Below are 15,639 nucleotides of genomic sequence, written 5' to 3' on the forward strand. Positions count from 1 at the left end.
TTCGCGGTGCACGGCAACGACCATTTCGCCTGCCTACCAGCCGACACTGCAAATAGCACCGAGGACGAGCTTCACCTGCATCTGCGATTCCTGGCGATGAACGGGACCGTCACCTGGCTAACCTATCAACCCTAGCAACCCTGGGTCTTTGTTGTGAGGATGAAATGCTTTCCGGTTGGTTTTGCGCATTGATAATCATGGGACCTGTTTGATTTTATCAGGAGTGTAGTGATGAATGCAGGAATGTATCTTACGGTCTGTAAAAACTAGCACCTACTTCCTGAATTCTGATAATTGTTTACAATCTCTTATTCCTGTGCGATACGCTTCTGCGATACGGCTCGGGTGATTCATAAAATGTAATGGTTTGGGCGAATAAACCTCAGCTGCAAGTTGGCACCTGTCCTGTTGTGTCTGTGTGCCTCTTTGGTCCATATTGTTTTCGCGCCGTCCTGACATCATCCAAAACCTATACCACTACCACCGCCCGAACTGCCCGACTACATAAGCCGCTGCCCAGCTAGAGCCACTTGCGGCACGCCACCGCAAACCAACCGGACAACCGCACCTTTTCTTCTTGTACAGGCTATCTTATCCTGGACCATCGCAAATGAACAGCTCGACTTTGACTGCTCGTGCCGTTTCGGGTTGCACGGCACCGACCATTTCGCCTGGCTACCAGCCGACACTGCAAACAGAACCCGAGGACAAGCTTCACCGGCATCCACGATTCCTGGCGACAAACGGGACCGTCACCTGGAAGCCCTATACCACTACAACCGCCCGAACTGCCCGACTACATAAGCCGCTGCCCTGCAGGAGCCACTTGTGACACGCCACCGCAAACCAACCGATTATGCAGACAACTTTCTTGTACAGGCTATCTTATCCTGGACCATCGCAAATTAACAGCTCGACTTTGACTGCTCGTGCCCTTTCGCGGTGCACGGCACCGACCATTTCGCCTGGCTACCAGCCGACACTGCAAATAGCCCCGGCGACAAGCTTCACCTGACGCCGCGATTCCTGGCGATGAACGGGACCGTCACCTGGCAACCGCATACCACTACCATTGCCCAAACTGCCCGACTACATAAGCCGCTGCCCTGCTGGAGCCACTTTGGGCACGCCACCACAAACCAACCGATCATGCAGCCACCTTTTATTCTGGTAAAGGCGATCTTATCCTGGACCATCGCGAATTAAAAACTCGGCTTTGACTGCTCGTGCCCTTTCGCGTTGCACAGCACCGACCATTTCGCCTGGCTGCCAGCCGACACTGCAAACAGCCCCGACGACAAGCTTCACCTGCATCCGCGATTCCTGGCGATGAAAGGGACCGTCACCTGGCAACCGTATACAATTACCACCGACCAAACTGCCCGACTACATAAGCCGCTGGGCGCTGCAGCCACTTGGGGCACGCCGCCGCAAACCAACCGGTCATGCAGAGAACTTTTCCTGTGCAAGCTATCTTATCCTGGACCATCGCAAATGAACAGCTCGACTTTGACTTCTCGTGCCCTCTCGCGGTGCACGGCACCGACCATTTCGCCTTTCTACCAGCCGACACTGCAAACAGCACCGAGGGCAAGCTTCACCTGCATCTGAGATTTCTGGCGATGAACGAGAACGTAACCTGACAACCCTATACCACTACAACCGCCCAAACCGCCCGACTACATAAGCCGCTGGACTGGTTTAGCCATTTGGGGCACGCCACCGCCAACCAACCGCTCATGCAGCCACCTTTTCTTCTTGTACAGGCTATCTTATCCTGGACCATCGCAAATGAACAGCTCGACTTTGACTGCTAGTGCTTTTTCGGGGTGCACGGCACAGACCATTTCGCCTGGCTACAGCCGACACTGCAAACAGCCCCGACGACAAGCTTCATCTGCATCCACGATTCCTGGCGACAAACGGGACCGTCACCTGGCAACCTTATACCACTACCACCGCGCTAGCTGCCGCACTACATAAGCCGCTGCCCTGCTGGAGCCACTTGGGGCGCGCTGCCGCAAACCAAACGGTCATGCAGCCACATTTTATTCTTGTACAGGCTCTCTTATCCTAGACCATCGCAAATGAACACAGCTCGGCTTTCACTGCTCGTGCCCTTTCGCGGTGCACGGCACCGACCATTTCGCCTTGCTACCAGCCGACACTGCAAACAGCACCGAGGACAAGCCTCACCTGCATCCGAGATTACTGGCGATGAACGGGAACGTCACCTCACAACCCTGTACCAATACAACCGCCCGAACCGCCCGACTACATAAGCCGCTGCCCTGCTTTGGCCACTTTGGGCACGCCGCCGCAAACCAACCGCTCATGCAGCCACCTTTTCTTCTTGTACAGAATATCTTATCCTGGACAATCGCAAATGAACAGCTCGACACTGACTGCTGGTGCCCTTTCGCGGTGCACGGCACCGTCCATTTCGCCTGGCTACCAGCCGACACTGCAAACAGCTCCGAGGAGAAGCTTCGCCTACATCCGCGATTCCTGGCGATGAACGGGACCGTCACCTGGCACCCCTATACTACTACACCGCCCGAACTGCCTAACTACAGAAGCCGCTGCCCTGCTGTAGTCACTTCGGGCACGCCACCGCAAACCAACCGATTATGCAGACACCTTTTCTTGTACAGGCTATCTTATCCTGGACTATCACAAATGAACAGCTCGTCTTTGACTGCTTGTGCCCTTTCGCGGTGCACAGCACCGACCATTTCGCCTGGCTACCAGCCGACACTGCAAATAGCCCCGACGACAAGCGTCACCTGCAGCCTCGATTCCTGGCGATACACGGGACCGTCACCTGGCAACCCTATACCGCTACCATCGCCCAAAATGCCCGACTACATAAGCCGCTGCCCTGCTGGAGCCACTTGGCGCACGCCGCTTAAACCAACCGGTCATGCAGCCACCTTTTCTTGTACAGCCGCCGCGGTGGCTGAGTGGTTACGGCGCTCGGCTGCTGTCCCGAAAGACGCGCGTTCGATCCCGGCCGCGGCGGTCGAATTCCGGTGGAGGCAAAATTCCAGAGGCCCGTGCACTGTGCGTTGTCAGTGCACAATGAAGACCCCAGGTGGTCGAAATTTCCGGAGGCCTTCACTACGGCGTCTCTCTTAGCCCGTGTCGCTTTATGACGTTAAACCCCCATAAACCATAAACGATCTTCTTGTGCAGGCTATCTTATCCTGGACCATCGCGAATTAAAAACTCGGCTTTGACTGCTCGTGCCCCTTTCGCGTTGCACAGCACCGACCATTTCGCCTGGCTGCCAGCCGACACTGCAAACAGCCCCGACGACAAGCTTCACCTGCATCCGCGATTCCTGGCGATGAAAGGGACCGCCACCTGACAACCCAATACCACTACAACCACCCGAACTGCCGGACTACATAAGCCGCTGCCCTGCTGGAGCCACTTGGCGTACGCCGCTTAAACCAACCGGTCATGCAGCCACCATATATTCTTGTACAGGCTATCTTATCCTTGACCATCGCAAATGAAAAGCTCGATATTGACTGCCCATGCCCTTTCGCGGTGCACGGCACCGACCATTTCGCCTGGCTACCAGCCGACACTGCAAATAGCCCCGGCGACAAGCTTCACCTGACGCCGCGATTCCTGGCAATGAACGGGACCGTCACCTGGCAACCGCATACCACTACCATCGCCCAAACTGCCCGACTACATAAGCCGCTGCCCTGCTGGAGCCACTTGGGGCACACCGCCGCAAACCATCCAGTCATGCAGCCACCATTTCCTCTTGTACAGCCGCCGCGCTGGCTGAGTGGTTACGGCGCTCGGCTGCTGGCGCGAATGACGCGGGTTAGATCCCGGCCGCGGCGGTCGAGTTTCGGTGGAGGCGAAATTCTAGAGGCCCGTGTACTGTGCGATATCAGTGCACGTTAAAGAACCCCAGGTGGTCGAAATTTCCGGAGGCCTTCACTACGGCGTTTCTCATAGCCCGTGTCACTTTGGGACGTTAAACCCCCATAAACCATCTTCTTCTACAGGCTATCTTATTCTGGACCATCGCAAATGAACAGTTCGACATGGACTGCTCGTGCCCTTTCGCGGTGCACGGCACCGACCATTTCGCCTGGCTCCCAGCCGACACTGCAAACACACCCTGGACAAGCTTCACCTGCATCCGCGATTCCTGGCGATGAACGGGACAGTCACCTGGCAACCCTATACCACTACCACCGCCCGGACTACCCGATTACAAAAGGCGCTGCCCTGCTGGAGTCACTTGGGGCACGCCGCCGGAAACCAACCGGTCATGCAGACAACTTTTCCTGTACAAGCTATCTTATCCTGGACCATCGCAAATGAACACCTCGACTTTGACTGCTCGTGCACATTCACGGTGCACGGCACCGACCATTTCGCCTTGCTACCAGCCGACACTGCAAACAGCACCGAGAACAAGCTTCACCTGCATCCGAGATTCCTGCCGATGAATGGGATCGTCACCTGTCAACCCAATACCACTACCACCGCCCAAACTGCCAGACTACATAAGCCGCTGCCCTGCTGGAGCCACTTGGGGCACGCCGCCGTACCCCACCGGAAATACAGCCACCTTTTCTTCTTGTACAGGGTATCTTATCCTGGACCATCGCAAATGAACACCTCGACATTGACTGCTCGTGCCCTTTCGCGGTGCACGGAAACGACCATTTCGCCTGCCTACCAGCCGACACTGCAAATAGCACCGAGGACGAGCTTCACCTGCCTCTGCGATTCCTGGCGATGAACGGGACCGTCACCTGGCAAACCTATCAACCCTAGCAACCCTCGGTCTTTGTTGTGAGGATGAATTGCTTTCCCGTTGGTTTTGCGCATTGATAATCATGGGACATGTTTGCTTTTATCAGGAGTGTAGTGATGAATGCAGGAATGTATCTTACGGTCTGTAAAAACTAGCACCTACTTCCTGAATTCTGATAATTGTTTACAATCTCTTATTCCTGTGTGATACGCTTCTGCGATACGGCTCGGGTGATTCATAAAATGTAATGGTTTGGGCGAATAAACCTCAGCTGCAAGTTGGCACCTGTCCTGTTGTGTCTGTGTGCCTCTTTGGTCCATATTGTTTTCGCGCCGTCCTGACATCATCCAAAACCTATACCACTATCACCGCCCGAACTGAACGACTACATAAGCCGCTCCCCAGCTAGAGCCACTTGCGGCACGCCGCCGCAAACCAACCGGACAACCGCACCTTTTCTTCTTGTACAGGCTATCTTATCCTGGACCATCGCAAATGAACAGCTCGACTTTGACTGCTCGTGCCGTTTCGGGTTGCACGGCACCGACCATTTCGCCTGGCTACCAGCCGACACTGCAAACAGAACCCGAGGACAAGCTTCACCTGCATCCACGATTCCTGGCGACAAACGGGACCGTCACCTGGAAGCCCTATACCACTACAACCGCCCGAACTGCCCGACTACATAAGCCGCTGCCCTGCAGGAGCCACTTGTGACACGCCACCGCAAACCAACCGATTATGCAGACAACTTTCTTGTACAGGCTATCTTACCCTGGACCATCGCAAATGAACAGCTCGACTTTGACTGCTAGTGCTTTTTTATTTATTTATTTATTTATTTATTCAATACTGCCAGCCTCCATTTGGTGGCCAAGGCAGGAGCGGTACAAGGATACATCGTACATCGCGACAAAACAAAGCAAGTAAAAATGCGGATAAAGAAGCAAAAGCTAACACACAGGGTTTTATAGAAAGTCAAAGAGCAAAGTTAAATGCACTCGGTTACCTAAAATACAAAAGAAAGCAAACAAAAGAGCATGAACGAACACACTGCGCTTAAAATGACGATATGACAGCAGATAAAAAAGACTTCTGGTCTGTCAAACGGACCACGTCACACGGAAGCCTGTTCCATTCCAATATCGTTCTTGGAAAAAAAGAAAACTGATACGCTTTCGTTCGGCACTGTGGCACCATGATTGTCAAATTGTGTTTATTGCGCGTTGGTCGTGAAGTGTTGTATGCCATGTAGGTCTCAAAATGAATGTTTGTTAAGTTATTAACAATCCCATGCAACATTTTTAGTCGGTGCAACTTGCGACGAGATTGAAGTGTCTGCAGTTCAGATTCCCTCAATAGATTAGTAACCGAAACGTGCCTTCCATATGCGTTGTAGATAAATCTAAGCGCCTTCCTTTCAACGCCTTCAATGCGCTGTACATCTACTTGGGTGTGCGGATCCCAAACCACATCTGCGTATTCCAGTAATGGCCGTACGAGTGCAGTGTAAGCTGCTAATTTAGTTTTAGATGTGCAGTGCTTTAGACGATTTCTTAACAGCCAAAGCCTGCACGGGTGCACGGCACAGACCATTTCGCCTGGCTACCCACCGACACTGCAAACAGCCCCGACGACAAGCTTCATCTGCATCCACGATTCCTGGCGACAAACGGGACCGTCACCTGGCAACCCTATACCACTACCACCGCGCTAGCTGCCGCACTACATAAGCCGCTGCCCTGCTGGAGCCACTTGGGGCGCGCTGCCGCAAACCAAACGGTCATGCAGCCACATTTTATTCTTGTACAGGCTCTCTTATCCTAGACCATCACAAATGAACAAAGCTCGGCTTTGACTGCTCGTGCCCTTTCGCGGTGCACGGCACCGACCATTTCGCCTTACTGCCAGCCGACTCTGCAAACAGCACCGAGGACAAGCCTCACCTGCATCCGAGATTACTGGCGATGAACGGGAACGTCACCTCACAACCCTGTACCAATACAACCGCCCGAACCGCCCGACTACATAAGCCGCTGCCCTGCTGTAGTCACTTCGGGCACGCCACCGCAAACCAACCGATTATGCAGACACCTTTTCTTGTACAGGCTATCTTATCCTGGACCATCACAAATGAACAGCTCGTCTTTGACTGCTCGTGCCCTTTCGAGCTGCACGGCACCGACCATTTCGCCTGGCTACAAAACCGACACTGCAAATAGCCCCGAGGACAAGCTTCACCTGCATCCGCGATTCCTGGCGATGAACGGGACCGTCACCTGGCAACCCTATCAACCCTAGCAACCCTGGGTCTTTGTTGTGAGGATGAATTGCTTTCCTGTTGGCTTTGCGCTTCGATAATATTGGGACCTGTTTGCTTTTATCAGGAGTGTAGCGATGAATGCATGAATGTTTCTTCCGGTCTGTAAAGAGTAGCATCTACTTCCTGAATCCTGATTATTCTTTACAATCTGTTACTCCTGTGTGATAGTCTTCTGCGATACGGCTCGGGTGCTTCATAAAATGTAATGGTTTGGGCGTATAAACCTCAGTTGCAAGTTGGCACCTGTCCTGTTCTGTTCGTGTGCCTCTTTGGTCCTCTTTGTTTTCGCGCCGTCCTGACATCATCAAAAAGCTATACCGCTACCACCGCCCGACTGCCCGACTACATAAGCCGCTGCCCTGCTAGAGCCACTTGTTGAAACTTCGTTTTCTTTTCGTGTTTAACCTGTGTGTCCTTTGTATGTGATTTTCTCAAATACGCTTCATGAGACGAAACCCAGACACCTCTCGCTTGTTTATGGCCGGCGGCGGCTCCCCTCGGGCGACGGGACTCTGGGAACCCGAGGGAGAGGGCCAAAGGTTGAGACCAGCAGAGAGCGCCTCCGTCTGGAGGGGCAAGGGAAAAGGGCAGAACGAGCGGGGAGCCCCAACGATAAGCATGTAATTTTTCGAGCTCTTGCTCCCCTCCTAACGAACAGTTTGATTGTTTCTTGTTTCTTGCAATAAACGAAGTTACATAAACGATAACAGTCTACTGTCATTAGAAACGAAACTAAATCAGTTAGTTTTTTACAACAAAACTTTGGTGCCGAAACCCGGGAACGGATTAAACGGGGACATCGAGCGGACCCAACGACTCAACGTGCCAACGACATCAACATGTATGTTCTGAAGAAAAAGAGGAAGGCCGTCAGAAGTCAAGCTACACGGCTGACTAAAGAAACGGACGACATCCTCGCTGCCGAGGAAGCCCCCACCAACGAAAAGGTGAGCGTGCTTCTTGAACGTCTACGATTGGTCAAACAACAGCTCAACGACGTAGATGCGGCAATCGAGCCAAATGTCAAAGATGACGAAGCGGAGGCTGAATTCGAGCAAGTCATCGAGTATGGTGACAAGATTGCTACTTGCATTTGCCGACTAAACCTGAAGAAAGAGCAAACTGAACAAGCAAGCAAAGACAAGGAAATCCGATTTCAAGCTACCGTTGGTAGCGCTTCCGCGGCTCAAAGAATCAAATTACCGAAACTAGAACTAACAAAATTCGATGGCAAAAGGAAAAACTGGCAGCCATTCTGGGAACAATTCGAGGTGGCAGTCCACAAAAATACGGAACTTTCTAACATCGACCGCCTGAATTACTTGAAGACGCTGCTGACCGGAGAGGCCGTGACTGCAATTGCCGGACTGCAGGCATCAGGTGATTGCTACAGCGACGCGGTCGACATCTTGCGACAACGATTCGGAAACCCTGAAGCGTTGGTTCAGGATCATATGCAGGGCTTAATCGACGTGAAACCGGTGTTCTCTGCAAGGAATGTGCGAGCCTTGAGAGGGCTTTACGATGAGATACAGGTTCACATGCGGGGGCTGAAGGCTCTGGGCATCGAGGACGATGGCTACCAGGCGATGCTCTATCCTGTCCTTCTCCGCGCTCTCCCGAAAGAATTGATCTTGGACTATCATCGTTCACATGCTGAGAACCAAGAGGAAGCGACGCCGGCGGTGGTCGACGATTCAGGTTCAACGACATCGTCGTCGGACAGCTCACAGCTGACGCCACTGCATTCCCTGCTCAGATTCTTCCGCTTCGAGCTAGAAAGCCGCGAGAGGACGCTAGAGGACCGGCCCGACGACGCACATGGTAAGCCTGCTTCTCACTTTGATGGGCACAAGGCACGAAAGCATCGAGAGCACGCTCGCCCTTCTTCGGCCTCAGCCCTGCACGATGCAGCCATCTGCATGCAATGCGTGTTCTGCGACTCAAAGACACATGAGAGCCAAGAGTGCGAGTCGAAGATGACAGTAAACGAAAGGAAGGCAGTCCTCACAGCGAAAGGCGGATGCTTTCGTTGCACGAAGCATGGACACCGTTCGAGGCAATGCAAGGTTAAACTCAGTTGCAAGAGATGTAAACGCAGACATGCGACAGCGATGTGCGACCCTACTGTCAACGAAGCCAAGAACGCACGGTCGGCCGAAGAAGGGGTACAGCCAGTAAGCCTGCACGCCTCAGGGGCAGAAAAGGACCCTACTCGCCGCACAGTCCTAATGCCTACCATTACAGCGTTGAACAAAGGGACTAAAGCAAGAAAGATTTCTCGAGTTCTCTTCGATAGCGGCAGTCAGAGAACATTTATAACAGAAGACTGCTCCAGGAAACTTGGGTGCAAATTGCTCGGGACAGAGTTACTGTCGGTGGGAGTATTTGGAGGAGGGCAGACCAGACGCACATTCAGGCGAGTTGAAGTGTGCCTCTTCCGACGAGACGACCCAAAAGCGCAGTACAAAATCGAAGCCCTAGAAACACCTTCCATATGTGAACAGAGTATCCCCTGCCCCAACGAACTGATCAGAGAAACACTTCGAGAGCTGATGCTTCCTTTGGGTGATGATTCGGCTCTTAACGACGACACACCGATTGATGTGTTGATTGGCTCCGATCAGTATTAGGAATGCATCACTGGGAAGGTGAGAAAGCTGCCCAACAAACTGACTGCCATCGAGACGGTATTTGGATGGGCAGTTCAGGGCCAAGTCCTGTCCAAATGTCAAGGGACAATTTGCACACATACTATTGTCATGAGAACGACCATGACTGATCGAGAAACCGCTCCGATTCTAAAGAGGTTCTGGGAGTTGGAAAACACTGGTGCGTCAGACACATCGACCGAAAATTCAGACTCCCAAGCCCTGGAGGTTTTCTCTAAAAATATCAAGAAGATCCACAATCGCTACGAAGTAAAGCTTCCTTGGAAAGACTAAGTGGAAATGTCTGACAACCGCGGATTAGCGGAGAATCGCCTTCGGTATTTAACGAAGCGGTTAAGCAGGAACCCGAGTCTCATGAGAGATTATGACTCCGAAATGCGGCGCTTAACTGACGAAGGCATAGCAGAGAGGGCAACAGACACACTTTGCGGCGACTCTCAGCGAGTGTACTACATGCCCCATCAACCCGTACTGCGGCAAAGCAGCACGACTACCAAACTGAGGATAGTTTTCGATGCCTCATCACACAGTGCTCAGGCTAAATCCCTGAACGAAAACCTCGAGTGTGGGCCGAATTTAAATCCTGACCTCGTTCGGCTCCTGCTTAACTTTCGGCGACATAAAGTCGCGCTCGTCGCTGATGTCGAAAAGGCATTTCTTCAAATAAGTGTAGCGCCAGAGGACCGCGATGCGCTAAGGTTTCTATGGTTCGCTGAGAGTCCTGTAGAAGGCAGGCCATTGCCAGAGATCAAAGGCTTCAGAATGACCAGAATACCCTTCGGAACCACATCGAGCCCGTTTCTCCTGGCAGCAACGCTTCAGCACCACCTTGAAACAATGAAGGATGAATTTCCAGCAACGACAGATGTATTGAAAAGCTGCATTTATGTGGATGATCTGCTTTGCGGCGCACAGGACGATGAGGAAGGAGCGAAGATATACGACGAGGCAACTCGCATCTTTCGGGCTGCTTCAATGCGCCTGCACAAGTGGGGTTCTAACAGCACAAAGATGAACGAACTGTTTTGTCAGGAGATCCCCGATGAAATGCCCCTTGGACAACCGGCTAATTTGCTGAAAGTGCTAGGTTTAAGTTGGAAACCAAGGGAAGACCAACTGACATTTTCTCCCGACTCTGTCATTGAATTTTCAAAGGCGCAAAAGAATACCAAGCGATTTGTCCTACAAACGACCGCGCGGCTCTACGACCCCCTAGGAATTCTATCGCCGTATACAGTGAGAGCGAAAGAGCTGTTTCAGGAGATTTGGAAGGAAAACATCGCATGGGATCAGCCACTTCCAGACCATCTCCTAAGGCAGTGGATCAAGTGGTGCGAAGAATTACGTTCGCTACATGAGGTCACCATCCCAAGAAGGTATGAAGCCAACGCCAAAGGGCACCCACAGAGTCGAACTTTGCACGTGTTCGCAGATGCCAGCCCGAAGGCTTACGGCGCCGTGGTCTACCTCTGTACCGAGAATTCTACAGGAGAAAGAACTTCCGCCTTCATGCTAGCCAAATGTCGTGTCGCCCCCTTGAAAGCGGTCACCCTGGCAAGGCTAGAACTATTGGCAGCCTTACTCGCGTCAAGACTCTACCAGTTCGTGAGGTCGAATCTTGATATGAAGTTGGACAAGGTTTTCCTCTGGACCGATTCTATGATCACACTGAGCTGGATTCGAGGAAACGCAACACGCTGGAAGGAATTTGTGAGGAACCGCGTCGCGGAAATCCAACAAAACAGCGAGACCGCGACGTGGCGATTTTGCCCCGGAAAATCGAATCCGGCTGACCTCATGACCAGGGGACTGACAAGCACTCAACTGAAAACCAGCGAGCTATGGTGGAACGGGCCGCAGTGGATAACAGGTCGAGCTGACGTATGGCCGGTTGAACCACAACCAGGCGACTTCACGGCTGAAGAACTGGAGAAGAAAAGGGAGGTCGGTGTCTTAAATTCCACCAGCGATAAAGAAAATGAGTTGCTGGATCTGGAAGATTTTAGCTCTGCATCTAGAGTGAACCGAGTAACAGCTTGGATTTTCCGGTTCGTGCGAAATCTGCGATCTTCTGACAGGATCTCGGGCCCTTTGACTGCTGCAGAAATCGATCATGCGAAAGGATTTTGGGTGAGAAGGGTTCAGAAGTAGGCATTTTCTGCGGAACTGGAAAGCACAAAGAAACGCGGCCGCATCCCAAACGAATCCGCCTTGAAAGAATTCGCCCTGTGGACAGATGAAAACGGCCTACTGAGGATAAAAGGGCGAATCTGCTCCACAGAGACGACACTCGACGAACGACACCCGATTGTGCTCCCCAAGAAGCATCGCTACACATCGCTGCTGGTGCACCAAGCACATCGACAGCTGCTTCACGCAGGTGCAAGAGACACACTTGTGCTATTACGAGACAAGTACTGGATTGTGCGGGGGCGTCAGCTTGTGAAAAGTGTTGTGAGATCGTGTGTGGTATGTAAGCGGCACAGTGCCTCGCACTTCGACGCAGCAACAGGGCTCCTTCCACCTGACCGGACGTCCCAAGCGGACCCGTTTCAGGTCGTCGGCCTCGACTTTGCCGGTCCCCTCCTGGTGAGGGAGAACAGTCGGACCGTGAAATCGTACATCGTGCTGTTTACATGTGCTGTGACGCGGGCGGTGCATCTTGAGCTTGTTGCGGACATGAGCACAGAGCGATTCTTACAGGCATTCCGCCGTTTTGTGTCGCGCAGAGGCTTGTGCCGAACCATTTACTCTGACAACGCTCTTTCGTTCAAACGAGCCTCAAAAGATATGGGCATTTTGTGGAAGCTCCTGCGGCACCCTGAAACTCAGAACCATTTTGCCAACTCCGGCATAGAATTGAAATTTATAGCGGAGCGCGCACCGTGGTGGGGCGGATTCTACGAGAGGCTGGTCCGTAGCGTGAAAAGCGCGCTGAGAAAAACGGTCGGACGTCAGTGCCTAGACACCATTGAGCTGTCAACAATCCTGGCTGAGGTTGAGGCAGTAATAAATTCTAGGCCCCTCACGTACACATATGAGGACCCTAAAGACGGTGCGCCGCTCACACCGTCCAGTTTCCTGACGGGAAGACGCTTGACGGCTCTGCCTTCGCCTGAAACACGAGCCATCGAGGCGTCCGCCGCTTCGCTCCGGGCGCTCTGGAAGAAGCGAGGGCGAATGCTGAATCTTTTCTGGCAGACATGGCGGCGAGAATACTTGGGGCAGCTACGCTCGGCCTTTGCCTCTAAACAACCCAATGCCGTGACTCCTCGAGTCGGAGAGGTTGTCTTGGTTCGAGAGAATCAACCGCGACTGCTCTGGAGAACAGGAGTTATCGCTGCCGTGTTTCCTGGGCGAGACGGCAAGGTTCGTTCTTGTGAGGTCAGGATGCCGCAGGGGAAGAATTTGCGACGCCCTGTTCAGTCATTGTACCCATTAGAGTTTGCAGAAACGTAGAATGAGCAAGCTCATTCGGCGGGGCAGTGTTGAAACTTCGTTTTCTTTTCGTGTTTAACCTGTGTGTCCTTTGTATGTGATTTTCTCAAATACGCTTCATGAGACGAAACCCAGACACCTCTCGCTTGTTTATGGCCGGCGGCGGCTCCCCTCGGGCGACGGGACTCTGGGAACCCGAGGGAGAGGGCCAAAGGTTGAGACCAGCAGAGAGCGCCTCCGTCTGGAGGGGCAAGGGAAAAGGGCAGAACGAGCGGGGAGCCCCAACGATAAGCATGTAATTTTTCGAGCTCTTGCTCCCCTCCTAACGAACAGTTTGATTGTTTCTTGTTTCTTGCAATAAACGAAGTTACATAAACGATAAAAGTCTACTGTCATTAGAAACGAAACTAAATCAGTTAGTTTTTTACAACCCCACTTGCGGCACGCCGCCGCAAACCAACCGGACATGCAGCACCTTTCCTCTTGTACAGTCTATCTTATCCTGGACCATGGCAAATGAACAGCTCGACTTTGGTCGACTTTGACTGTTCGTGCCCTTTCGGGTTGCACGGCACCGAGCATTTCGCCTGGCTACCAACCGACACTGCAAACAGACCCCGACGACAAGCTTCACCTGCATCCACGTATCCCGGCGACAAACGGGACCTTCATCTGGCAGCCCTACACCACTACAACCGCCCGAACTGCCCGACTACATAAGCCGCTGCCCTGCTGGAGCCAATTGGGGCACGCCGCCACAAACCAACCGTTCATGCAGACAACTTTCTTGTACAGGCTATCTTAGCCTGGACCGTCGCAAATGAACAGCTCGACTTTGACTGCTCGTGCCCTTTCGCGGTGCACGGCACCGACCATTTCGCTTGGCCACCAGCCGACACTGCAAACAGCCCCGACGACAAGCTTCACCTGCAGCCGCGATTCCTGGCGATGAACGGAACCGTCACCTGGCAACCCTATACCGCTACCATCGCCTAAAATGCCCGACTACAAAACCCGCTGCCCTGCTAGAGCCACTTGGGGCACGCCGCCGGAAACCAACACATCATGCAGCCACCTTTTCTTCTTGTACAGCCGCCGCGTTGGCTGAATGGTTACGGCGCTCGGCTGCTGACCCGAAAGACGCGGGCTCGATCCCGGCCGCGTCGGTCGAATTTTGGTGCAGGCGAAATTCTAGATGCCCGTGTACTGTGCGATGTCAGTGCACGTTCAATAACCCCAGGTGGTCGAAATTTCCGGAATCCTTCACTACGGCGTCTCTCTTAGCCTGTGTCGCTTTGGGACGTTAAAACCCCATAAACCATAAACCATCTTCTTGCACAGGTTATCTTATTCTGGACCATCGCAAATGAACAGCTCGACATTTACTGCTCGTGCCCTTTCGCGGTTCACGGCACCGACCATTTCGCCTTGCTACCAGCCGCCACTGCAAACGGCACCGAGGACGAGCTTCACCTGCATCCGAGATTCCTGGCGATGAACGTGAACGTCACCTGGCAGCCCTATACCACTACCACCACCCGAACTGCCCGATTATATAAGCCGCTGCCCTGGTGGAGCCACTTGGGGCGAGCCGCCGAAAACCAACCGGTCATGCAGCCACCTTTTTTTCTTGTAGAGGCTACCTTATCCTGGACCATCGCAAACGAACAGCTCGACATTGACTGCTCGTGCCCTTTCGCGGTTCACGGCACCGACCATTTCGCCTGGCTCCCAGCCGACACTTCAAACAGCTCCGAGGAGAAGCTTCACCTGCATCCGCCATTCCTGGCAGTGAACGGGACAGCCACCCTGCAACCCTAACAGCCCTAGCAACCTTGGATCTTTGTTGTGAGGATGAATTGCTTTCCTGTCGGTTTTGCGCTTCGATAATCTTGGGACCTGTTTGCTTTTATCAGGAGTGTAGTGATGAATGCACTAATGTATCTTAAGGTCTGTAAGAAGTAGCCCCTACTTCCTGAATTCTCATTATTCTTTACAATCCCTTATTCCCGTGTGATAGGCTTCTGCGATACGTGTCGGGTGCTTCATAAAATGTAATGGTTTGGGCGAATAAACCTCAGTTGCAAGTTCGCTCCTGTCCGGTTGTGTTCGTGTGCCTCATTGGTCCTTGTTGCTTTCGCGCAGTCCTGACATCCTCAAAAAGCTCTACCACTACCACCGTCCGAACTGCCCGACTACATAAGCCGCTGCCCTCCTGGAGCCACTTGGGGCACGCCGCCGCAAACCAACCGGTCATGCAGACATATTTTCTTCATTTACAGGCTATCTTATCCTAGGCCATCGCAAATGAACAGCTCGACATTGACTGCTCGTGCCCGTTCCCGGTTCACGGCACCGACAATTTCGCCTGGCTACCAGCCGACACTGCAAACAGCCCCGACGTCAAGCTTCAC

At 52.9% G+C, this 15,639-nt stretch overlaps 1 protein-coding gene across 1 annotated transcript; it reads left to right on the top strand.

Annotated features, from left to right (window-relative positions):
- Positions 1-7,954: 7,954 nt before the first annotated feature.
- LOC144133690 (uncharacterized) lies at positions 7,955-15,428 on the top strand. Its single transcript, XM_077666837.1, has 3 exons — positions 7,955-9,100; positions 10,703-10,776; positions 15,371-15,428. Exons 1-3 carry the CDS (start codon positions 7,955-7,957, stop codon positions 15,426-15,428), a joined length of 1,278 nt encoding a protein of 425 aa, XP_077522963.1.
- Positions 15,429-15,639: the final 211 nt, after the last annotated feature.

The sequence above is a fragment of the Amblyomma americanum genome, chromosome 5, assembly GCF_052857255.1.
Source record: "Amblyomma americanum isolate KBUSLIRL-KWMA chromosome 5, ASM5285725v1, whole genome shotgun sequence".
In the NCBI taxonomy this organism is placed as follows: Eukaryota; Metazoa; Arthropoda; class Arachnida; order Ixodida; family Ixodidae; genus Amblyomma; species Amblyomma americanum.